Here is a 26,477-nt window from a genome sequence, read left to right as displayed (position 1 = left end):
TAAAAATGCACAGCCATTAGGGAGCCCAAATCATGGACCCAAAATTAACATTAAAAAAGTAACATGCGTGGCAGCATAAGGGCTCCTACCCACCTGCGTTTTTTTAACACTGCGATTTTTTTTTTTAATGAGAATGTCAATGGGACTTTCTAATGTTAAAAACACATCACAAGTTTATGCTTTGTGATTTTGTGCGATGCGTTTTTAACATTAGAAAGTCTAATCGACATTTGCGTTAAAAAAAACGCAGTGTTAACTCAGCGTTAAAAAAACGCAGGTGGGTAAGAGCCCTAAGTGGCGCAAAAAGGTATCCACAAATATACTTTATGCTTCCATCGTTAATAGCAATATTTCAACTCTTGATGAAGACTCTGACTGAGTAAAAGTGTTGCTATTCACCATGGAACCATAAAGTATATCTGTGGATACCTTTATGCACCACTTATGCTGCCACATATGTTACTTTTCAAGTCCTTTTTCATATCAGTGTTCCCCAGTAATTTCCCATTTAGTGTGTGATGGTGACATGCATTTCCTCTTCCCATGTGCATAACCTTACATTTGCCACTTTTCTGCCCAAGTCTCCAACTTTTACAGATCCATTTGCAGCCATAAACTGTTTTTCTTGTGTTAATTACTTTACATAGTTTTGTATCATCTGCAAATATTGATATTGTATGGTACAATCGCTCTATGAGGGTGCTAATATTTATATGGGATTACATTTTCTTTTAAAATCCATCATAAGGAATCAAGGTACTAAAAATGTATTAACTTTCTACCAATGGCTGACAAAGTCATATGTTCAGTGTAGAAAACTGCAGAATGACTTGTACCCTGTATGGGTGAAGAATGGTGTGTACAAGCTCTGTTAATATGAATGGAGATGAATTTTTAATGCCATTAAAATTATTTAAAGTAGCACTACCACGCATTGCTACAAACACCTAAAACTTAAGGGGTTGTCTCACGAAATATCTATTTTATGAATGGGGTCGGACCACTGGGAACCCCACTGATCACGAGAATGGGCATTTAAAAGGTCCCTGAATGAATGAAATGGTGGTCATGAATGTGCACTAATACTCAATTTGCTTGAATGCGACTGCTGGAGATAGCAGAATTCAAGCACTTGGGGCAGAATAGAATGTTTTACACTTTCGCCCAGTAGAAAAGCTGGGTTAGTTTTTCTGCAAAATAAGAAACCATTCTACATAAATATTCCAGATATGTTATGATCAATACAGAAACACTGGAGATTTGTCAAATACTAGAGTAAAATATCGATATTTGCAGACGATACGAAATTATACAAGATAATTGATACAACGGAGGACAATGTACGACTGCAAATGGACCTAGATAAGCTCGGGGCTTGGGTAGAAAAATGGCAAATGAAGTTCGATAAATGCAAGGTTATGCATATTGGCAGAAGACAAGTGATATGGAAAAAGACTTGGGGGTACTAGTTGACTATAGACTTAACAATCAATGCCAGTCAGCTGCTGCAAAAGCAAATTAATAAATTAAGTTAATAAACGGAATGGGAGGACTGGAATACCCAGAGAGGCTATCAAAATTGGGATTATTTACAGTGAAAAAAAGACTGTTGAGGGCCAATAAAATAACTATGTGTAAATACATGAGGGGACAATACAAAGATCTCTCCCATGATCTGTTTGTACCCAGGACTGTGACTGTAACAAGAGGGCATCCTCTACATCTAGAGGAAAGAAAGTTTCATCACCAACACAGAAGTGTTTTTTTTACTGTAAGATCTTCCGACTACCGGACTTGGAGTCAGGTAGAAACTTTTTCAAATGTCGATTCAGGGATTATTCTGACTGCCATTATGGAGCCGGGAACGCATCCCCCCCCCCCCCAAAAAAAATGGGGTAAATTGCCTTATTTGTTTTTTTTGCCTTCCTCTCAACAATGGGGGGAGGAATCAGGATGAACTGGATGGAGATTTGTCTTTTTTCAGCCTTGCACACTACAGATCTGCAGTGATAAAGATACAGTAACTGGAAGTAAGGACGGTGCCTACTATATAGCTTTGTTGTGTGTGCTTTTTTACTTCAATGCCCTTACTTTGCCATATGTCATAAATTAAAAATTTCCTCTAGTCCTACAGCTCTTCTGCAGACAATGCTTTTCCATGGTAACCAATAACAAACAAACCCTATGTAGTCTAATTCTGCAGTCATATTTCCTTCTCCTTACTTTATACTATTGCATGTCTGATACATTAGCAAAAAGTAAAGGCTCTCTGTTCTTTATTAACAATGCATTTCTGCGTAGAATCCGCACATTCTGCAAGCTTGCAAATAACAGTCTTTTTCCACAGTAGGATAATGGCTACTATTATATGACAACTGAAAAGTGAGCACCTGACCTTTTGTTTTGTGGGTTAAGAAACCCAACGTGGCTTATACAATATAATGAGATATTTGACCCGAACGTGTTCCCAATTCATGTTCCATCAGCAGGCAAAAGGTCAGCGGCTCATTTCTGGATTGTTAAATGCTAGAACTTACTAGGGCTCTATGGCCTCAGGTAATTACCACCCTGCACATGGGCTTACATCTCCTAGTTTCCTGTCACTCACTCCCCTTAACTCCTGTCATAGTAGCATGTCAATCTTTGTCTCCAATCTCACCAATTGATATCATTCTGTATTGGTTTAGCATTTGACAAGTAAATCATGCTTAAGTAGACTGCTGTGACCTAAAAGCTTGCAGTTCTAGCATCTTGTGCTAACAAAATCTGCATAATTGCCTAGAGACAGTTTAGCCTTTAATACATTTTACGTGGTCAAACCAAATGAGAACTGACTATTTTGGGCTTGGTTCAGACTCTTTGTCAGCAGGGTCTGTAAAGGATGGAAGACTATTAGTCGTGGTCACATCACATTTGCCAGATAATCATCTTCTTGATTTCTTCTTGACTTCAGTCCTCCTATAATAATATATTTTACCTATAGCCAGGGGTGAACCTAGCTTCTCTGCTACCTGGCGCGAACTATAGGAAGGAGCTCCGCCCTCCATCCAAGGGTGCAATTGCCATGAGTCAAGTTGGGCCACTCACCTGAGCCAGCCTACATAAAGCAGGTGTGGTGTCAGAGTGAACTGTTTGTTAGCAACTTGTCAGGATGGGCTACATCTACTAAGCACTTAGCCTAGAACCTTTTGAAGACTCCCAGGTTTGCCATGTATTCCTGCCCAATAGGCTGCTGGTAAAAGTACAATATACTGCAGCACATAAGTATTGCTATATATTGTACAAGCGATCAAAAGATCACAAGTTCAAGTTCACAATGACTAAAAAAAGGAAAAGTAAGTTTGACACAGTTCTGAAAAGGATTAAAAATTTAGAAAAAACTTTTCCCAGAATAAGCATAAAAAAATGAAAGCAAAAAAAGAAAATATAATTAGTATTGTCACATCTGTAAAAGTGTTAGTAACATTGCATTATCTAATCTGCACAGTAAATGTATGTCATAAAAAGGCACAATGCCAGAATTGCAATTTTTTATGTAGAATACGTCTATAATTTTGGAACTGTACTTGGGGCGGTGAGCGTTACAAAAACATGAAATTTGTAAAATCAAAATCATTTCTAGACAACATGAACGAGTGCAGTGTTAAATATCACATTGTAAAGAGGAAGGACCAATGTACCAAGCAACAAGAGTCTGACCTTGGCATGACGTTATTGGGTGATGCAATAGCACGGCCATCTTGAGCTACTAAAATCGCCATGCCGTGCTGCTAAAAATTAGAGTAGCTCTGGACTCCAAGATGCTATCATGTATTGTGTGGTGTCATTTCATTTGCCTCAGTGAGTTTTACAAGTTAATGGTATAAAAAAGCAAATAGCTAACATTTGAGAAAAATTGTTTTGTGAAGAAGTGTAAAAAATGGCTGATAAATGGTTTCTAAATTATCAAAAATGCATTCGAGAGGATAAAGCGTGTCATGAGAATTGCAAAAAGTCTAAAATCACTAATGCTGAACATCAAAAGGCTTATCGGGAGTATCTTAAAGTTAAGGTAGGCGAGCGTCGTGAGGCGAGTTCTGCGCTACTGGAGCCCCAGCTGAGCACATCTAGTGCCCTAGTGGTGTGGCCGGAGTTAGAAAATGATCTAGAACTCAAGGATGTGGATACTAATCACCCTGGTGATGAAGATGCTCCGCTACAGTTATCATGAATATACAAGAGAAGCGGTGATGACAGTAGGATTTGGCGATCAGCGACTACACATTTTAACACAATGTTCTACAATAATGAATTTGGATATCCTTGGGACATTTGTCACCGACTGTGGTTTGAGAAGGATGTGAAGCAGGCCATGAGCAAAGTGATTCTGCTGCTTCGCCAAGAGTTTCCCGAATGCAATGTCAAATGTTTCCAATTGTGCAGTTACTGTCAGAGTAATTTGTCTGTAAGAAATATACCACCGTTGTCAAGATTGGATGGCTTCAAGTATCCACCCAAGCCAGATTTACCACCTTTGTATGCGATCACAGAGAGATTTATTTCGCCACGACTACCGTTTATGCAGTTGAGAAGTCTCGAATATGAGAGACACGCAATTGTTGGCCAAGTGATAAACGTGCCAGTTAATGTGAAAACTTAAAAACTATGGTGACTTCTCTGCCGAGAAATTTAATTGGCGATCATGACTTCAATGTTAACATCAAGAAGCAATTGATTCATAAATCCACATATTTGAGCGGTGTGGCAAAGAAGAGAGTCGTTAAGCACTGGTCAAAGTTTCTCATAAATCAGCCACTCTACAAGATGTACAATATCGTGATAGATTGGAGTCAAGTTACACTGGAGATGCAGCGCTGCTGCTCCTTCTTCTGCATCAACTTCTACAGCACCAAAATGGCAACCATCCAACAAGAAAGTAGCAAAAGAAGAAGAAACTATGGAGATTGATGATTTATTTACAAAGTTTGAGAATCGGAGGCTCTCTTGGCCAGATGAAACACCATGTTGTGTAATGAAGAGTCCTGCCCTGATTTCATACCTAGTGAAAAATCAACTCTGATAATAATATAAATTTATGACAGATATGCAGAGAAATTGACGTTTCCATCGATATGTTACGGAGTGCCACACACTTTTAAGCCTGAAGTCAACGTTACACCTTACACGATGGCCACACGTGAGATCAGATGCAGAGTTCATCACAATGGCATGCCACGGCACATCATATATGTGACTATAAAAATTCTGAGATTGGGAATTGTCGATGGAATCCACAATATGTTCAGATGCGTAAGATCGACGGAGAACATTATGCGCAACCATATTGAAGAATGCACATTTATGGAGGAATGGGTAAAGAAAAATGTTGCCTTCTTGAAATGCTTACCTAACTCTGTCATGTATTGGCAAAAACCGGCGTAACAATCTCTGTTTGATGACACTCCAACATGGAAAACCGACAATGGTTCTCATATTGGGTTCAAATGAGATTAGATGGCCACAATTGCTGCAGACTTTGTATCGTTTGAACGATTCCTTTGGAGAAGTTAGTGCTGTTGGTGTTGAAAATGCAATGGACAAATTGAACAGAAGCATCCACAGTCATTTGGTAAATGAAGATCCAGTCGTTTGTTGTGTATAGTTCCAAAAATTGGTAGACACGATAATGTCCATTCTCAAGAGTTAATGCAAGTACAATCCATTTGGCCATTAGTGTGCTAAATTACTTTCTGCGCATCGAATTTCAGCATTGAGGCAGTCCACATGCACAACCGAGAGTATGAAGGGTATAATTCAGTAGATCGCTGCCTTGTGCTCAGTTAGCAGAGATAATATCGGTGAGGAGTAGATTAACAATCAGATTTACCGCCACACGTTTACTTGTACTAAACGTGGAGACTTGCCTCTTCAATATTCCATACCGACCCATAAACTAGGCTAAAATTCTGCTACCAATGGCCAAAGATGGCAATCGTAAAACAGCGTATAAGAGTAAGGCTCCAAAATTGCAGAAAAATCTTGAGGAGAGAAATTACATGAGTTCCTTTGCGACAATAATCTGAATTACAAGAAATATCTTGATATCATTAGAGCATCCTTGCGGAGGACAACTGTGGTGTTTAAGCGAAACGTGTCTGAGAGGTATATGAATACTTTCAATCCACGGAAGGCTTCGATTCTTAACTCCAACATGGATTTACAGTTTATCTTAGAGGAATACTCTTGTGCACAGTATGTAGTTGAATACGTAAACAAGTCGAACAGAAGTATCAGTAATTTTCACAGAGAACTGCTTAAATTGCATGAGCAAAATACCGACACGGACTACAGACAACTGATAAAGCAGCTTGGTTTGAAATTACTCAACACTGTAGAGATGAGTGCACAGAAGGCACTCATCTCCACAGTATATCCGGAGACAGCGCACGAGCCACAGTAGTCAATTGGTGGCTTACATTTCAATATTTTAGCCACAACGATGTCAAAAATAGAAAAAGGAACATGCCGCAATGGGGAAGGATTGGATGAAAATTCGGTGGATATTTGGACAAAATTGATTATGCAGAAATAGGAGGAGAAACCACAGGAACGTAAAGATTTGTGTTTAGCAGATTTTGTTGCATGGTTTACACCTGTGGAAAACAGACACCAAAAACAGTAAAATGAGGATGATTGTGATGGCAGTGAAGAACAAGACATTGATGGTATCGTTGAATCCAATGTGGACAATTATTGGCGCAGAGATATCGTCAGTACAGCATTGAGGATCCAATAAATGGGCACTCTCGTTCATCAGTTTAGAAATAAAGTTATGGTTGTATTGGATGTTCACAAGTTTAAAGCCATCTATGACAGCGAGGAGGAACGTATACTGTCGAAAAGAAAAGAGTACGAAGGAAACATCGATATTGCAGCACCTATGGCTGAATTGAAGAAACTTTGCGATGAGGATGAAGATGAACAACAAGAAGCCCAGATGCAAAATAACGATAGAGAATTGTATGTACGCAGTGTTGTCGGGGATGGTAGAGCTGAGGACAATGATGGCTGTGAGTGCGAAACTGGCAACAGTATTGCCATGGTTAAAAAACATAGCAATGTAATAACCAAACAAGAATACTGTGAACAAATAAAATGCACAAATCCAGAACAGCGAGAGATAATCTTGGATTTTGTGCATCGACTGTGCACACTAGATAGTGAGCTGATTCAAGTTTACTTGGCTGGCCCTGTTGGCAGTGGCAAAACTTTCACGATTAAATTGGTCATGGAAACTTTGAACAGATTTGGTCAACAACCTTCCACACTGCGCAATGCATATGTGGCTTGTGTTTCAAATGGCAAACATTTGAATTAGGATTACATCACAGAGCAAGCAGGTGGGTGGGCTGTCCCATAAAGTTTTTCAACAGTACAGTGTTCAATTCGCCTCAGTCAAGTGTGTTGTAATTGATGAAATGAGTATGATTGGGCAGATCTATTTCATAAAATCAATCACAGACTGCAGAAGATAACTTGTACCAAACATGGAGAGAACACTTGTTGCTTCAATATTCCATACTGGTGATAAACTAGACTAAAATTCTGCTACCAAGGGCCAAAGATGACAATCGTAAAATAGCGTAGAAGAGTAAGGCTCAAAAGTTGAAGAAAATTCTTGAGGAGAGAAATTACATGAGTTCCTTTGTGACAATAATCTAAGGTTCAATCCATCGGATATGTCATTTGGTGGATTGTACGTTACAACCATAGGTGATTTCAAGCTGTTACCAACAGTCAATGCCAGATCTATTTACAGAGGCAGTTGAGACATTGAAGGTGGCAATGCTTTATGGCAGTCACTGCTTTACTTAAAATTGACCAGAGTTATGTACCAGAACAAATTTCTCAAGTATCTTCACCATGATTGATAACTGTGAAGCACTCCTGCCCGGTGAGCCAAAATTAATAGAGGTTCCCTTCAGATCACAGAATAGTGTCTGAAAAATTTCCCGGGTGTAGTTAGATTGTATCATCGCAACTGTAGGAGAATTCATTGCAATTGCCGATGATCAAATTACCAGATACAGCAAAAGAAGGGAACTCATAACAGCAAGAACAAAATGACTACAAGATAAGTATTGTAGAGAACAGGGATTTACCATATTCCATACATAACTGTGAACATCGATATCAATGATTGCTAAGTTAATGGAGCTATTGGATTTCTGAGACCTGTTCAACACTTGAGTGATGAACAACAAGAAGATGATGAGGAATTGGATAGTTGTAAAGACCAAGAGCGAGAAGATGTGAATAATCAAAAACATCAGTGTTTGGTGCGTAATCTCAGATTATGGATACAGTTTATTATGGAACAGTTGAACAAGATTGCGCGAATAAAAAGTAAACCTCATGTAATATCGAAATTTAACTAATTTGGTGGCAATAATAGTGCTTATACCTGGTCACCGACCACATAACGTGCAGCTAATATTTCACTTGGTGGCAGTATCAAGTCTAAACGGAGACAGTATCCACTTATGCCTGCTTCTGCAATCACAGTACACAAATCACAGGTGCTACATTTGACCCAATAGTGTACAATTACGATAAATCTCAGCGAAATCAGTTGGTCTATGTCGGCTTGAGCAGAGTCACCAGCCTGGAAGGATTGCACTTGACAAATTCAAGAAACTATTACAAGTTCTATTATGCGGCAGGCAGTACTGCACCCATGATTAAAGAAATACGCCATGAATACTGTAGATTGATATCACACACGCTATCAATGTTGACTCGTAGCATTCAAAAGTTCATATTGCGCGACGACTCAACAGGAAGAACGTTCAATCTAATAATAACAAATTTCAATGAGCAGAGTGTAGTAGAACACACACAATATCGCGACGGATAGTGTGCTCAAGCAGTCCGATTACTTGGCCATTACAGAGACATGAATGGATACGGAGAATCCTGTACACTTGCATGGTTTCGAATCAAAATCACAAATAGATGATTCATTGCCAACCGAGAAAAATGTGAAAAGATACAGAAGAGTTGGGGATTGCTCATTTATAAAAATTTTAAAACACGCAAGCAATGTGAGCCCATACAGATAGATTGGTCACAATGCACAAAGCTGATCACATCTAGTATTGGTGACATACACTTGGTGAACGTAAATTACCAAGGCATTAGTCACTGGATATGACCCCTTTAAAATGTAACCTTTATTGATAATAATAATTAAATATGCTAATTAAGGACCAACATAAGTAGACAAACAAAAGTAAAACAAGAAATGGCTAAAAAGTCAAAGGGGGGTTAGGTTCGGAACCTCTAAAAGATGATATAGGACTTTCATCTGGAATGACCAGTTCCAGAGAGAGGGATACAGACAAAAGCCGCAGGCAAATGCTACAGAAAAATGGTCACTCTAAAAAATACCACCCTGAATATAACACTATAGTGGATCAGGATTGACATCCACTGCGTGTCTATTTTAAAGATGCAATCAGATTCAGTAGTTCGGTTCTCATTCGCATTCTGTTCTACGTGTTTCATCGCAGAGGGCGACGCATCAGGAATAGAGATGAGCGAGCACCAAAATGCTCGAGTGCTCGTTACTCGAGTCGAACTTTCAGTGATGCTCGAGAGTTCGTTTCGAGTAACGAACCCCATTGAAGTCAATGGGCGACTCGAGCATTTTTGTATATGACTGGTGCTCCTCTAAGGTTTTCATTTGTGAAAATCTTAGCAAATCACCAAAGTCATGTAAAAAACACAGAAATGGATAGGGCAGGCGAGGAGCAACATGCAGGGCTGCATTTCGGGCTCCGAGGTCTCACTATTAAGCCACAATAGTGGCAAGAGTGAGACCCCCCCCCCCCACTGTCAGCATAACAATCGTTCTCCTCTGCCACAGCTGTAGCAGCTGTGGCAGAAAAGAACGATGTTAGCCCATTGAATTCAATGGAGCCGGCAATACAGCCGGCTCCAATGAAAGCAATGGGCTGCCGGCGAGCGCGGGATGAATTTTCGGGAAGGGCTTAAAAATATAAGCCCTTACCTGAAAATCATCCTAAGCTGTGTAAAAATAAAAAAATTAAAATTATGTCAACATTAAGATCGTTCTCCTCTGCCACAGCTGTAACAGCTGTGGCAGAGAAAAACGATGTTAGCCCATTGAATTCAATGGAGCCAGCAATACAGCCGGCTCCATTGAAAGCAATGGGCTGCCAGCCAGCGCGGGATGAATTTTCGGGAAGGGCTTAAAAATATAAGCCCTTACCTGAAAAAGAAAGATTTTAGTGTAAAAAAGAATAAAAATGCAGGCATTCTCTTCAATGGAGCCGCTGCTGCTGCCGGCGACTCCATTGAAGACAATGGTCTGCTGGCACACCTGAATTATTTTTCAGGGAAGGGCTTTACATATAAGCCATTCCCTGGAAATGAATTAAAAGTGATTTAAAAAACGAAAAAAAATAGATAATCACCTCCCTTCAGCTGCCGGGACACAGCCGCGTGTTCTCCTGCTGTCCCCTGCACTGTGGTGCTGAACTGCTGTCATTCAGCTGAGAGCTGCATTGAGCCAATCAGAGGCAGCATTCACTCACCCATTCATGAATTCATGAATGGGTGTGAGTGAAATCTGCTTCTGATTGGCTCAGCGCTGAGCCAATCAGGGACATGTCTGACTCACACCCCCTTCACACCCACTGCCAGCTGGCCGCAGCTGAACTCCGTCTGCCGGGACCAGGTGAGTATATATATATTTTTTATTTTTACACATTTCTGGATGAATTGCAGGGAAGGACTTATATATTTAAGCCCTTCCCTGCAATTCATCCAGAAATGTGTATATTTATCCCAACGTCTCCATGTCTGATTTGGAAATGCTACTGTTTGGGGAAATGATGGCTTAATCTGAGACTACAAAGAAGATCAATGAAAACATGATAGTCCATACACAAGTGTCCATCATACAAGTTGGAGATTTCAATAATGATGCCAAACTGAACTTTGAGCTTTCAGCTTCATGAAAACGCATTTCAATCTGTATTATCTGCCCATCGAATCTCTCACAGACTCTGGGTGGTACAAATATAGATTTAACTTTCGCCCGTCGTATTGATGTCGATCACTTACCATATGTATGTTACTTCTCATATCACAGTTGGACATCAACTTTGTTTGGAAGAAGTGAAAATTTGTTTAGCACTAAGAAATTAAATTAAAAAAAATTCAAACCTATACCGACTAGATCATTTGCTCTGACAATAACTATCACGCAGTTTGTATGTTACGCCCCTAACAACTTTTGGCTGCGACCCTGATACATGCCTTTTTTTCACGTTTTTCAGTTTATTTAAACGATATCACTGAAAAATACATTTGATCCTTCAAAAAAAACAAGCCCTCATATCACTATGTTGATGGAAAAATAAAGAAGTAATGGTTCTTAAAAGGCAGGAGTGAAAAAGGAAAACTAAAAAATGTCAAGTCTTCAAAGGGTTAAAGGTAGCACATGCTTGATTGTTGGTAAAGGTAGCAACACAGTGTTGCACAGTAGCTGCTGAGAAGGTCCTTCGTGGACCTTTCACGTGGGACGGAATACGTCCTCGCTGCAATTTTGCACCCCAATGTTATCGCTATGGGGTTTGAATTCCGCACCTGTTAAAATCTGTGCAGTTTTACTTCAAAACCGCAGCGATTAAATTCCACAACGGAAAAGTTTTCTGCTGCGGTATTAAGGACGTCTTGCAGAATTGTTGTTGTTGATTTCTAACATACAAGATATGTAATTAAAGTCTGTGAAATCCAGCAGCTCTAAGCTGTAATGCCACCACCCTCTGTGAAGCCGCAGGATGCCGCCTAAAGCCAGAGACTCAAGTTGCCTCATGATAGGAACGTTTCTGCCTATAGCAAGCATTTAAGTAACACTTTGATGCCTTTTTTTAATATGAAAACAACTGATTGTGGGCAATTTTATGTTTAAAGTGTATGTCCAGTTTTGATCATCCTTTTACAGATTATGTTATATGCATAAAAAGTTGAATCACTTTGTGAAACTATTGCGCTACGTATTTTCCGCTGATCCCACATTACAGCCTCTATTAGATTACATCCACACATACTGAAAATGCTGTGGATATTTTGTGTGGATCTGTGTATAGGAAATGCGCAGAACAGTACAGTCACGGGCATCTGGAAGTCATTCCAACAAATGTAATCCGCATGCTTCAGAACTTTTCAGCACGGCAATGGTTGGAAATCTGTAGCCAGTCAATTTCTGTTGCGGGTTTTCACTGCAGATTTCAACCCTTTCCATGCAGAATAAACAATTAAAAGAAATCTCTATGGTGCTGGATGACAGGTGAAAAGACATATAAATAGGAAAGAGTTGATCCACCAGTGGTAAGTGGCATTGGTTGACACCAAACTATATTCCAAAATTGACCAAACAGAATGCCTTTACCAGAAAGTTAAAATAGGTTAGTTACCCTTATGTATATCCAAAATGTGTTGCCTCTTATAAAAGGTATGAGCAATAGCCATGATCACAGAAAATGCCAAAGAAAAGAAAAATTAAGAATAGGCACTCAGGATGGTGAACTTTTAAAATCCAAGACCCATAATGGTGTGGATAGAATCTATGGTGATATACTCACTTATATGGGGGAATGACCAATATGGCTCATTCCCTATCATCCAAGAATCACATGTATTAATCCATGTACTGTAGATGAATGCTTATTCTTGGTGGAAGATACAACCCTAAAATGTAACATGTTTCGAAGAATATTAGCAGTCCCCTTTCTCAGGGAAAAGTACACTATGAAAATACTGGTAATCAGAAACATCACAGAAATGATGCGGGTGTGCAAGACCGGAGTGCAAACAGCGGTCTACCATGGAATCATGCATTGCTATGTGAAAGGATAAATCATGCTCCGTGTACACTGCTAATATTACCCCAAACACATTGAATTATAGACTTCCGGATTACATTGGGGAACACAATATTTGGTGACTGAGCTGTTAGAACTTTTTTGGTGTATTTTGGGGAATTTAATTCTAAAAATGACATTCATCTTTCTCCATCAGGTCTGCTTATCGAGATAAGACATATGTCCTTATAAATGTGTACATGTACACATATTGTATTATACATGTAATGACGGCCAATCCAGTCAAAGCTGAAGGTACAAAGATATATCCCAAGAAGCTTAAAACATGAATTAAACAAAGTTTTTTTCATTGAGATGTCGATGAAACTACATTTCTGTGATTTCCTGCGATGAGATGTTCCTGGACATTCGCGATGGATGTTTCAGCAGTAGTCCGCTATCATATGTGTATCCCATCGTTCGCAGTCCTGTTCTTCCACAGTCCTTGTTTACTGGTGAAACCCTTGCCCAGTTCATTACTTATATCACCAAGACAATCTGTAAATCCTTCCAAAATGACTGCAGGTCCTGCAATCTGATGTTCATATGACAACCAAGTGGCCATACTCTCCACAAGTTCACCATCGTTGGCGACCTTATAGTTCCCAAGGAAATGCTTTACAACCCTACAAAACAATGACCGCACACGCACCTCAAAGTTATCCTGAATCTTGGAAACGTCAGCCTTTCATGAGCTCTCGGATTTGTGATCCATCAAATTTACCTCCTTTTAGCTCCTCCATGCTCATCGCAGGAAATTTTCCACATCTGTAGCCGAAACACCTTCCATTTCTCTTCAATGTCTTTATACATTGTTTCATCAACCCAAGTTTGATGTGCAGCGGTGGCGATATGTACCATATGTACTAATAGTAAGGAAATACTGGAGGGAAAATAAACTAAATATAACAATAGATAATGGAATCAGAAATATCTTAAAAACTAGAGCTCCTAGAACGAAATGGACGGTATTTTTTGGAATCAGCGGCACAAAAAATACCCAGAAAAAAATCTAAAATTTTTAAGGCACCATGACATTTTTTTTGTTCCCCAGTGTTATCTGTATTGATTTACAACTATGACGTGGATTACGGCATGTGATTCCTAGATGATAGCGGGTATGTTGTTAGGCGAGTCCTCTCCCACCTATATAAATGAGTGTATCACCATAGATTTTTTGCTCACCTTCATGGGTTTTGGAATTTTAACGTTCACCATCCTGAGCACCTATCCGGGATTTTTTTGAAGGCTCTTCACGGATTTGTGGCAGATTTTTTTATTCCCCTGTGGATGTACTATTACTGCACAACCCTACTGGTTCTCATTGGAAATAGTCAACAAGTAGGTTTTCATACACATGCACAAAAGATTAACTGGAATACAATGTGGTAGGAAATTAAGTTGATCCTGCTTTAGATTGCTGTACACCTCCAGGTGTAAAGATCTCACTTTCCAGAATGCAAATCATCAGTGCATGCTTTGGTGAGACATTGAGCCAGCAAGGAAAGCAAGGCAATTTTGGCTCTGAAGCCTGTAGAATTATGAAATCAGCTCTAACCTATGAATGGAGCACTCGATGGAATACATATTCTACATAGGTAGGGAATACAAAAAGGAGAAAGACACAGCAAGAAAATCTATGATAATGATAGGCTGGTCTCATCGTTTCTGCAGGGAGATAGGGCCGCAAGTGGTAAGCAGGGCACATCACTATTCAGTAGAAACTGGTGACGCTGTAGCTGTCATAACCTCAAACCCATTTCCATAAACATAAGAGCCTATGTCAAATTAATAGGCGACATAGTTGATACCGCAGTATATGTGTAATCGGTGAATCTCATGAATTACTGATCAAAATGTAAAATGCCTGCTTAGACAAGCCAGGAAAATGTAACACAGTAATAGAATTTTAAGTGGGGTCTTCCTTCAAGGGCTTCTGTTCTTCAGCAGTTCTTCCAAACTGAGTTTCATTACCCATTACATCTTATTTTAAGCTCTTTCTATTTTACAGTACCCTTAATAGATTGTATATTATATTTAAAGGTTTATATAGTAATATTTATACTATTATTATGATACCATAACCATCATATTCTGCCCTGACGAAAACAGAAACATCTTAATCTTAGGACTCGGTTTACACTTGTTGACCTGCATGTAATATATCTTAGTTTTAGAGATTTATAAAACTACAGTATCTTGGTTTTTTGACAAATGTGCTCAACGTATCATAAAACATGGCTCTGTAACCTTCATCTCACCTGTCTGTGCCATGTATACAGCGGGCTCATCGGCAGATCGTGGCCTCTGGGTTTTGACTTTCTGATTCTCTTCTTGCTCATCTTCACCTAAAAAGAGAGAATAAGGTCAATGACTAAGAATTCATTCTACTGTATATTATGTATACACAACGTGAAACTGCATATTATACATACAAAACTTCAAAAGTATTGAAGAGGAACGTTGACATAATCCCAGCGACTGACATATCAGTTACATCGATTAGGGTCCCTTGCAACCTTACAGTAGCATCTTATGGACAATCTATCGACATCTCATAATAGGAAATAAAACTTCCGTCACCCACCAAACTAGTGTCCTTGAATAAAAGTACTTGAACCTTAGTTACTTAAGTAACTAACTTTAGGGTACAGTGCCACGTAGTGATTGTCACACGGCTGGGTCATACTGTCAAAAACCCCGTTGTGATACCAGTTCAAGTGCTTTCTAATGAATTCAGTATTCACTGATTGTAAGTCGTTAATGGCCATGCAGTATGCCTAAAATTGTGAAGCCATTAGCAGTGCACAGCAAGTGAATACTGAATGTATTAGAACACCGCATGGACTTGCATCATGGCAGGGCTCTCAACAGCATCGCTGTCACCTGCGGTGACCACTATGTGGAACTGTATCTGTAATAGGTAGCAGATTTAGCTAATTAAAGACAACCAGCCATGAATGTAGGCAGCCCTGATTCATCTAATGTATCTACATATTCAAGTCCGCCATGAGAGTGACCACAAAGATTGCAGAAGGACGCTGTGCAATAAAACTACATTTAGTCAGCACTTCCTACAAATGAAGTAGATGCGTAGGTGCAAGTATGTCATGGCTGCAACATACAGTACAACCAAATACAAATGGCAACAGCACGCTACAAACACTGAATATCTGAATCTTAAATTGCATTACTATTTACTATACACATAAAATGCGAGGTTCTTAGTGCAAGTTTTGATCAAAGTGTGTGAGCCCATCTGCTGCAACAAGAAGACCTCTTGCAGATGGGACCCTCCACCGAAGAGACTCATCTGTTTTTAGGCCTAAGCCTTAACGTTATGCATGAAAAGTGGGATACAGCTATATTATTAAAAGGCTTGGGAAACATCGGTGGATAGGCAAAATGGAGGCAGTTACTCATAAAATTGCTTATATTAAGCACAGGGTTAATACTTACCTCTCATGTGCCGTTTCGATCCCTCTTGCTGCTCTCCAGGCGCTCTGGCGGTCTTCGGTGTCGTCCTCAGCGTTGAAAAAGCATTCTCTTCTTGGTAATATGGTTGAATACCCTACCTCCAGCAAGAGAATGCTGTGATTGGCTCAGCGCTGAGGATGACACGGAGGACTGCTGGAGCGCCTGGAGAGCAGCAAGAGGGATCGGGGCGGCACCTGTGGTGATTGTTCCTTTGCTTTAAAACAGGATTGAGCATCACTAGTGAATAGAGGCGGAGCGGGTCGGAGATCATTCTGGCCCACCCACCTCCAATCACAGTAAGCAGGCAGTCATTCATAAATGAATGCCTGCCTGTTTACATGGGCTGATCTGTTGTTCAGTTTTAGGCTTCATTCACACGAGCTCGTATATGGTGCGTTTTTACAACCAACAGATATATCCGACCATCTGAAGCATCGGTTTCCAATGCATTCATTCACACGGGCGAATATACAGCGTGTAAAAATGCTACACTGTAAAAAATGGAACATATGTGACTGAAATACGGCGGAGGAGAAAATACGATGGGTAAAAAGATAGTTCTGGAACTATTGTTGCCTGATCTACCGCAACTGCTCCCATAGACGGGAGCTGGGAAAAAAAGGGAGGGGGGGGGGGCAGTTTAGCAGCGTCCAGTGCTGTGAAAAAACTCACAGGTGCCTCTTTTTAGGCATAAGAAGGCATCCTGAAATTTATGTCGAGCGAGAGTTTTCCAGGGTGTGATGTATTTTTTCGCTAAAAGCGACGCTCACGGTCATGTGTGAGAAATGCGTGAGAAAACGCTAACTATCTCTGGCCGTGATCGCTAAAAATCGTCCATTCATGGATTTTGCATGTGTAATACATGGTATTAACTTTGCACTACTTTCAATGGTGCCTCTGACACAATGCAATGCGTACTGCGTGGGAGATACACCTGTGGACCACACTTGTGTGACAGCTAGAGATGAGCGAGCGTACTCGGAAAAGCACTACTCGCTCGAGTAATTTGCTTTATCCGAGTATCGCTGTGCTCGTCCCTGAAGATTCGGGTGCCGGCACGGAGCGGGGAGCTGCAGGGGAGAGCGGGGAGGAACGGAGGGGAGATCTTTCTCTCCTTCTCTCCCGCCCGCTCTCCCCTGCTCCCCGCTGCGACTCACCTGTCAGCCGCAGCGGCACCCAAATCTTCAGACCCGAGCACAGCGATACTCGGATAAAGCACATTACTCGAGCAAGTAGTGCTTTTCCGAGTACGCTCGCTCATCTCTAGTGACAGCCCTTAGTCAGACTACCCCATTAGGGCTTTTTGCATACAAGGGATTAATATATAAAGACGGGCATTGGAAATTCCTGTCTTGATATAAGGTGCATTGGAGTGAAATGCACCTAATTTATTAGGAGACGCATGCCTTTTAATAAATTATGCACATCTCTGTCTGTCCCGTGCGCCAGACAGGCAAATTTATGCGAGCTAGTGAAGATTCTGGAACAAGTGAGATGATAAATGCCCTCCAAGATCACTTAGGACCAATTTTCAATCTCTGCTTCTTCCATTATACTCTTTGTCTTGGGACAGAATGGGCTAAAAATCCCCGCACTTCTATGTGTACATGGAGTTCTACATAAATATGTATCGGAGCACAAACAGTAGTTGCTGCTGTCATAGGTGCTGAGCCGGATGACATTCATGCTGTACTTCTCCTTATACTGTGGCAATATAATAGCAGACTACATTCAAATGCTGCCAAAAAAAGCTGAAATGAAACTGCTATAGTGTAGTAAATTCCAGAGCCATAAAGTGGCCACATCGTACCGCCATATAGCGTGCACAGCTGTTATCACATGAGCAATAGATTTCTTGTAGTCACAAGTCAGTATTTGTCTCTACTTCAGAATCAAGCATTGGAACAGGCATGACACGGGTTTAACACGGCAGATCTTTTTTTTTACCCGCTTGATACATTTGCTATCTTCAGAAAAGTAACGCTAATTTGGATAGATTTCCCTCTTAATAGTGCATCAGAGCCACAGCACCGCTTCTAAGCCCTGCACGATGGAGTAAATCTGCCCCCTCCTGGATAAATACTAATTAGCTAATAGCTAAATGCACAAATAAAGAACACAATTCATGTAGCTCACTTTAAATTCTAGTCTTCAACTTACAGCCTTCAAGACAGGGCCCTAGATGTATGTTTTCTGGTGCAAAACATGAATCATTTCCCCTTCTGGGTATAATGCTTGTGTGATTAAATATGCATGGTACGTCTTCCACTGGGAAGATGAAGCTAAAACTACGCTGCTGCTCTGGATCTGTACGAGTTTGAGATTTTCGTCTGTACTGAGGTGAAATACATCTTTTCACCTTAGGTACTGTCAAGGACATAAATTGAGAGCACAGAGCACAGACAATAAGGAATCCTTTTTAAACTAGTATGGAAGGCAGAGTGATGTTGCCCATAACAACCAACGGCACCTAGGAAGGTCATCTTTCCAGAACTGATTCCAAGCTACAACAGGTCACTTGCTAAGTAAAGTTGCAATCTTTTGTACTAATATTTAAATGTTTTCTAGTCTAGCAAGTCAGGGAGAGAGCTGCCGCAGCAGATGTAAGCCATGTAGCCTGGAATTGGGCGTAGCTCCCTTCTTGCAGCCAAACCATCCTTGACCAGTTGAGCTAGGCAGCCCCATACCCAACTATAATAAATGTACTGTGTCTTCTGACAACTTTTTATCATAGCCAGCAATACCTTTTTCAGCAGATGGGTTCCCCTTCGCTGCCCACATACATAAATTTGCCTTGAGCACCCATTACCTTGTCACTGGTTCATCAGTTGTCTTTTCTTGGACCACTTTTTGTAGGTACTATATAGCAGGAACACCCTATAAGACCTGCACATTTGGAGATGCTCTCATCCAATTATTACAATTTGGGCCTTGACAGAGTTAGAGTGGACACCCACTTGCGATTTTTTTCCCTGCGATGCGACAGTGATGATTATGAAACCAATGATTTTCAATGGTTTCATACTCATTTGCGATGTTTCAGCAGAGCTTCGCATCACAGAGAAGAAATCTGCGATATCGCTCAGTGTTTTCAATGGGGCCAGCAGCAGCACTAGCCCCATTGAAAACATAAGGAGTATACCACGGACTTCTGCCACAGCTGTGGCAGAAGTTTCCTTCATCCCCACTTCATTCATTAATAAATAGCTAAGCACTATTGCCTGTAATTGGCTGAGCACTCAGCCAATCAGCACAGCCCTTTCAGGAGGCGGAGATTTTTAAATCCCCACCTGCTGAAAGTGCTGAACAGCAATGCCTGAGCGGAGGAGAGGTGAGTAAAGTCTTTTTTTGTTTTTCTCACCAGCTAGGGATGATTTTCATGGAAGGGCTTGTATCTCAAGCCCTTCCCTGAAAATCATGCTGAGGGGGTTGCCTAAAAACCACAGCTTTTAATAGGGCTGGCAGCAGCGCCGACCCCATTGAAAGCAATAGGATAGCATCCTGGACTTCTGCCACAGCTGTCACAACTGTGGCAGAGGTTTCCTTCATCCCTGCGATCCCTGCAGGGATGAAGGAAGCCACTGCCATAGCTGTCACAGCTGTGGCAGACGTCCACAGTATACTCCCTATGTTTTCAATGGGGCTAGCGCTGCTGCCGCTGGCCCCATTGTAAACACTGGCAATATCACCGCATGTTTTTTGTGCTGCGAGGCGAGTGTTTTCACTCGCTCTCGCAGCGCAAGAAATAAAAACGCCAGTGGGTGTCCACCCTTACTCAGACCCTTACTCAGTTTTTTGTTTCCAAAATATCAATTTCCAGAACTGATTGAACTGATTTGTTGCCTAATATCTCTCACCCCCTGACAGGTGCAATTATTAGGAGATATCAAAGTTATTCACCTGTCAGTGGCTGATCAAAGTTTGCAATGGCTCCACTGTAGTATCAGCATACATTACAAAAGTGAATTGTTGACATTTGTGTAGTAGTTCCAGTTACAGCAATGTCCACACTATAGAATCAACCACAGAGCAGTGACCCATCGATATCCTGTATAGTGTATGCTATATCCCAGTTCATACAACATCCATACAATACTTACTGTTCCTGACTTACATGGTATCAGCAGCCTATCAGAGGCTACTATCCAGTAACGTCTTTCTAATGGAAAAAAACAAATGTCCATCCAGTTCATCCTGTTTCAGCCCCCCCCCCCCCTCGTTGATCCAGAGAAAGGCAAAAAAAAACACCAATGAGGCAGAAGCCAATTTACCCCATTTGGGGAAAAAAAATCCTTTCTGACTCCATAATGGCAGTCAGAGTAATCCCTGGATCAACATTTGAAAAGTTCCTACCTGACTCCAAGACCGGCAGTCAGAAGATACCCAGATCAACAACCTGGTTATCTAATGTCTATCCTGAGGAAAGGTCATCGATAGTTGATCAGAGGGGATCTGTTACTCAGGATCCCTGCCGATCAGCGGCGTTGGACGTCATTATCGGTGGTCATGGCTGGAAGTGTAATAGAACGCATCACTCCATTGATTTCAAAGTGAGTGAAGCCTTCTATTACACTTCTGTCCCTAAGCACCAATGCGGACTTCTGGCCCTGCTGCATCGCCTGCAGGAAGAAGTATCAGCTGATTGTCGGGGATCCTCAGTGGCGGTCGATGGTAAATAAACTATTGATGACCTATCTTGAGAATAGGTCACCAATAATAAAAGCCCCGTTATACCCCTTTGAGTTACAGGGCTATACTTCTCAAAAGCAGACACTATACAGATGCGACAGACCTGAGGTTGCCAGATGTGGCCATTCCGACTTTGTAATTTGGCATATCAAATTCCGTGTCTCTACCCTGTGAAACCATCAATGAAATGCAGGTGATACAGATCATAGCATGCAATTCTCTGATACAACTTCGGCGAGTGACTTCCAGCTTTGTATGTCCTTGATTATGAAGAAGAGATCTTTCACACAAGGTGAAAAGATTGGGATCTTTTGGATGCAGCGCTGCATTCCCTCCCGTCAGTGATATGTTCGTGCTGCCGGCTGCCCGTTCTTTCAGCGGATCTCGCTGCCGTCGCTGAACACTGTAATTATTAATAATTTGATGTGTCATGCGGCATTGTTTTAAAACAAACACGTCTCTCTATGCTAATGTTACTGCTTCATTATTCTTAAAAAGGGACAAATGAAACGTGCGTGTGGACATGTTGTCCCGGGGGGTGAAGTGCAGGAAGGCTATGAGGTAAGGGGGAAGCGACACACAGTTATCATTATATTGCTTCTGGGTGGTCCTGCACCTCCTGGAATCCTCCCAAACTCTCAGTGAGATGCATGTTCTCTGCCCCCCATGGCTCCGGCGCCTCGTACATCTCTGCGTTGCTCTGGTAACCGGCTCCCCACACATCCACAAAGAATAGGAATGACTGTGTGCCCTGAACACATGCATACATAAGAGCCCTCCGAGGCATCATACACTGAATTCCTACATGTTGTCTCGCGCATGCCTTGATTACAGGATATGATGTGGCTATTAGTTACAGCACTCTTGTGCTCTTTGACTCTCCGTTCTCTCTGGCTCGGATTTTGTGAGTCATTTCTGGCGTAGGTATTGATAATCACCGAGTCTAAATAGCCTGTGGCGACTGTTTTCAATTGGCGACAATTGTTGCAATGATAACCATTTCTGTAATTAGATTATATGTGAATACAGATTTTTCGGCACAGGAATGAATGACCTCCCATTCTAATACTCGGAGCAATGATAAAAAAGAATCGCTTGTATCGTAGTAGGAAATCACTCTGTGTAATCTCCTCTGTACAGTCAAAACCAATGATCGCAATAAACAGATTGAAAATCACATCTTTGCAAGACGTTAAGGTGTAAACTTATCTGCACATGAACGATCCTGATTCCACATGTGGGAGCCCGCAGCGGAAACCGGCTCTGACCCCAGCCGGCGACCCCATGTACCTTTTTTTCCTGTACTGCGGATGACCACAAACGCTCGCCTTCAGTCATGTGCAGTACAGGTTTTTTTAATATTAGTTTTTCCTGCAGTACCCCTGGCTATCCGCAATGTCAATTGTGGATGGGCTGTGGGCTGGATGGCTTCTGTTGACGTCAATGGAAGCCGTTTGCGCAGAGTTCGCACAAAAACATGCTGTAATTTTAAACCCGCTGGCGAAAAATGCGATCGCTATCCACTCATCTGAACAGATATGCGGATGGTCTATTTTTTTCAATGGATGCGGGGTACTGTACAGGACGATCACGAGTTCCGCAATTCAAATCTGGTTGTGTGCAGCCGGCCTCACACTGTTAATATGAAGGCATTTAATAAACAAATGAATACAAAGACTGGCTAGAACTGCAAATCACTGTAGCTTCTATAGGCTTTCTATAGGGTAAACAATGCAGCTCCTACATTGAGCGGGATCAGCGAGAATCTGAATGATTATCATTCATTGGCATCCAGTGGGTTAATGGCCTCTCCAGTCTCTGGCACTTTCCCTGCTCCCACTGAATGGAAACAGGATGCCACCGACCTGCACTGATGAAAGATATCATGTCAGATAATACATACCTTCCAAGTGCCCCTCTATTGGAGGGACAGCCCCTATTTTTGGCCTTGGAAATAGATTTTCATTAATAAGCTAACCAGACTGCTCCATAAACTACCGGTATTTGTATGGTTCCTAACGGTATCGGACACCCCAACTTTCATATTATTCCATCATATGGAGCAATTTGGATCATCCAAAATTTCTATATCCCGATGAGTTTGTGCTAATATCTAGATTTAAAGCATTCAAGTATATAGACATAGATTGACAAATGGATCTGTTACACAATGAACCACAAGGCCGCCTTCCCATATGCTGCGGACATTCCGCGACGGAGTACCTGCAACAATTCCACAAGAATTGCACGGTGGCCAGATTCGCACCTAAATGGTATGGATTTGGCCGTGTTCTTACTTGCGGAAAAGCTGTGGAATTTAACTCCAGTACTGCTAGGGTTCAATTCCGCAGCACGATTCTACAACATAAATAGACATGCTGTAATCTTTCCACCACATGAGAGGGTGGTCTAAGTGTCCCACATTGACCATCTAAAAAGTTGGGAGTGTCTCACTTTGACCATCCGAAAGGTTGGGAGGTATGGAAAAACTCTGCTGCTCTTTTCCAGAAAAAGTGCCACTCCTAACCAATGGTTGTGACTGGTATTGCAGCTAAGCTGCAGTTAGGTGTAGGGGAGACTGAGCTGTAATATCACACACAACCTGCGTACAAACAGGGTGCTCTTTTTATTTATCTTACTCCTTTATATACTCATACACATTCTGCTATGCCAAGATTGTCATCACTTGCAGTCCCTGTTGCCACTGAGGCTCACAGTACAACTTTGTTTTTAGGGCTGGAAGGAAACCTATGCAAACACAGGGAAAATATGCAAAACCCCAAGCAGATGTCGCCCTTCGTTAGATATGAACCAAGACCCCAAGCTGCCCGGCACTGAACCACCATGCTGTAAGCTAGAAGTCCCCAACTCCAGTCCTCAGGGACCACCAACAGGTCATGTTTTCAGGATATTCTATGGTAAGAACACCTGTGGTAATGTCTGAGGCACCAACAATAATTGCATCACCTATGCAATACTGAGAAAATCCTGAAAACATGACCTGTTGGGGGTCCCTGAGGACTGGAGTTGGGGAACACTGCTGTAAACCACTGAGACCCTAATTCTGGACACCACATTTCTGATGCACATTCTCCAGGCATACAGGGTGTCCCCAGAAATACCTCTACGGGGGCAGAAGAGATCTTTCCAGCATTGCATGAGGGTATGAGTGTGAAGCACTCTTGTTCTAGCGCTAAAATAACCAAAGGGAATCAATTTAAGACAAATTAGCATAACAAATAATTTCTGACTATAAAGGATGAAGACAACTGCAGGACATGAAACGAAAAAAGGAGCTTTACTATCTTTCGGAACAAGTTCTAAATGACCCCCTTCAGCAGCTACACAAAGATGTACGTGGGTGAGCGTGGCGAAATGTACAGAAAGTAGTATTTCTAGGGTCACCATTTCACAGGCCACTCGTATTCGTCTTTTCAGTTGCCAACATTAGGAAGTGCTGCTGGCATGAAAAAAAACCCGAAGAATTGGATTTCAATGCATTCATTCAGAGGAGCGATTTTTAGCCGCGTAAAGCTGTCGCACCGAGAAAGATAGAACATCGGCGACCAAATAAGGCGGCGGATTTTGTGCACAACCGGAAAAGAGAGGTCTTGCTCTATCCTCCAGTCGATATATACGCTGGTGGCTTCCATTGGCCTCTATTGGATCTGTCGAGAAAGTGAGGGAGTTTAGCAGCATCCAACGTTGCGAAAGCATGACAGCTGGCTCTACTGAGCCATTAGAAGTAATTCCGAGGATTATTGGTGACCAAGGATTTTCCACTTGTAAAAATGGATGAGAAAACGCGAATTTTGTCTATGACTTGCTCGCAGCTATTCTGCAGTAACCGATTTTCGCCTGCAAAGCGGCCAATGTGAGAACTCATCGCCCACGTGAATGAGGCCTTACAGAGGTTGGACCAAGATTGACACTTATCACCTACCCATTAGCATAACAATCCACTTATTCATTGGTTGCAATTAAAAAAATGCCATGATTGACACCATCTTTTTGCACCCCTCCCTAAGAGCAACATAACATAGTCACAGTCACGCTGATTACAGTGATATGTCCGCTGTATGTATGTGTTATATTTCATGTCCTGCAGTTGTCTTCATCCTTTATACTCAGAAATTAGTTGTTATGGTAATTCATCTTAAATTGATTCCCTTTGGTTATTTCAGTGCTGGAACAAGCAGCTCCACACACATACCCTCAGGCAAAAATCAGGCGAGAAAGATCTCTTTTGCACCTGGGTATGTACAGTATTTCCATGGACACCTTGTATATGCCGAATGTTTAGCTTATATGCGTATGTTGTCCACTCACCCCCACTGTAAGAAAGCCTGAAAGCCTAGTCAACTACAGATAGTCCCCTACAAACAAAATTGTCTGTGATCAGACAGGCATTCTATCAAGCCATGCCATAGGCACAACGTTTGATAGGTACTCTGCAATGGCAGCCCTGGGGCCCCCGGCTGCTATGGCAACCGCACGGCAACCCGTAATCTTATTGGGGGGGGGGGGGGGCCTCGAAAATCGGTTGGGGCATTTGAATGCCACTGTCAATTCTGCATTCAAAAGGTTAACAGCTCCGATGAGCAGTGTGGCTTATCGGAACTCTTGCAAGCAGGTGTCGGCTGTAAGAAAGAGCCGACACCCGCGTTGTAGGGAGCCGGATCAACATACACACCCTAGTATGGACATACGAACCAATGCACTTACGATCAGCCTACTGAAATGGAACCTGTTTGTAAGTAGGGGACTATCTGTACACTTTTCAATACAGCCAAATAAAAGTTATACTGATGCATAGCAATCAAACATATGCCAGAATGACACATTTTTAGCAGACAGAAGGCCCCAAATACCACATGGAGGACTTTGGCATATACACTACCGTTCAAAAGTTTGGGGTCACATTGAAATGTCCTTATTTTTGAAGGAAAAGCACTGTACTTTTCAATGAAGATAACTTTAAACTAGTCCTAACTTTAAACAAATGCACTCTATACATTTCTAATGTGGTAAATGACTATTCTAGCTGCAAATGTCTGGTTTTTTGTGCAATATCTACAAAGGTGTATAGAGGCCCATTTCCAGCAACTATCACTCCAGTGTTCTAATGGTACAATGTGTTTGCTCATTGGCTCAGAAGGCTAATTGATGATTAGAAAACCCTTGTGCAATCATGTTCACAGATCTGAAAACAGTCTAGCTCGTTACAGAAGCTACAAAACTGACCTTCCTGTGAGCAGATTGAGTTTCTGGAGCATCACATTTGTGGGGTCAATTAAACGCTCAAAATGGCCAGAAAAAGAGAACTTTCATCTGAAACTCGACAGTCTATTCTTGTTCTTAGAAATGAAGGCTATTCCA

At 41.5% G+C, this 26,477-nt stretch overlaps 1 protein-coding gene across 5 annotated transcripts in view; it reads right to left on the bottom strand.

The window, feature by feature from the left end:
* Window positions 1-26,477, bottom strand: part of ADGRB2 (adhesion G protein-coupled receptor B2) — a 399,447-nt gene that overhangs the window by 116,578 nt on the left and 256,392 nt on the right. For all 5 annotated transcript variants that reach the window (XM_066575036.1, XM_066575037.1, XM_066575038.1 and 2 more), the window contains exon 3: window positions 15,194-15,280. In XM_066575036.1, the coding sequence (XP_066431133.1) occupies window positions 15,194-15,280 (87 nt within the window). The remainder of the gene's footprint in view (window positions 1-15,193; window positions 15,281-26,477) is intronic.

The sequence above is a fragment of the Eleutherodactylus coqui genome, chromosome 1 (assembly GCF_035609145.1).
Source record: "Eleutherodactylus coqui strain aEleCoq1 chromosome 1, aEleCoq1.hap1, whole genome shotgun sequence".
Classification (NCBI taxonomy): domain Eukaryota; kingdom Metazoa; phylum Chordata; class Amphibia; order Anura; family Eleutherodactylidae; genus Eleutherodactylus; species Eleutherodactylus coqui.
The sequence above is the reverse complement of the archived record's forward strand: the minus strand, read 5'-3'. Positions and strand labels throughout refer to the sequence as shown.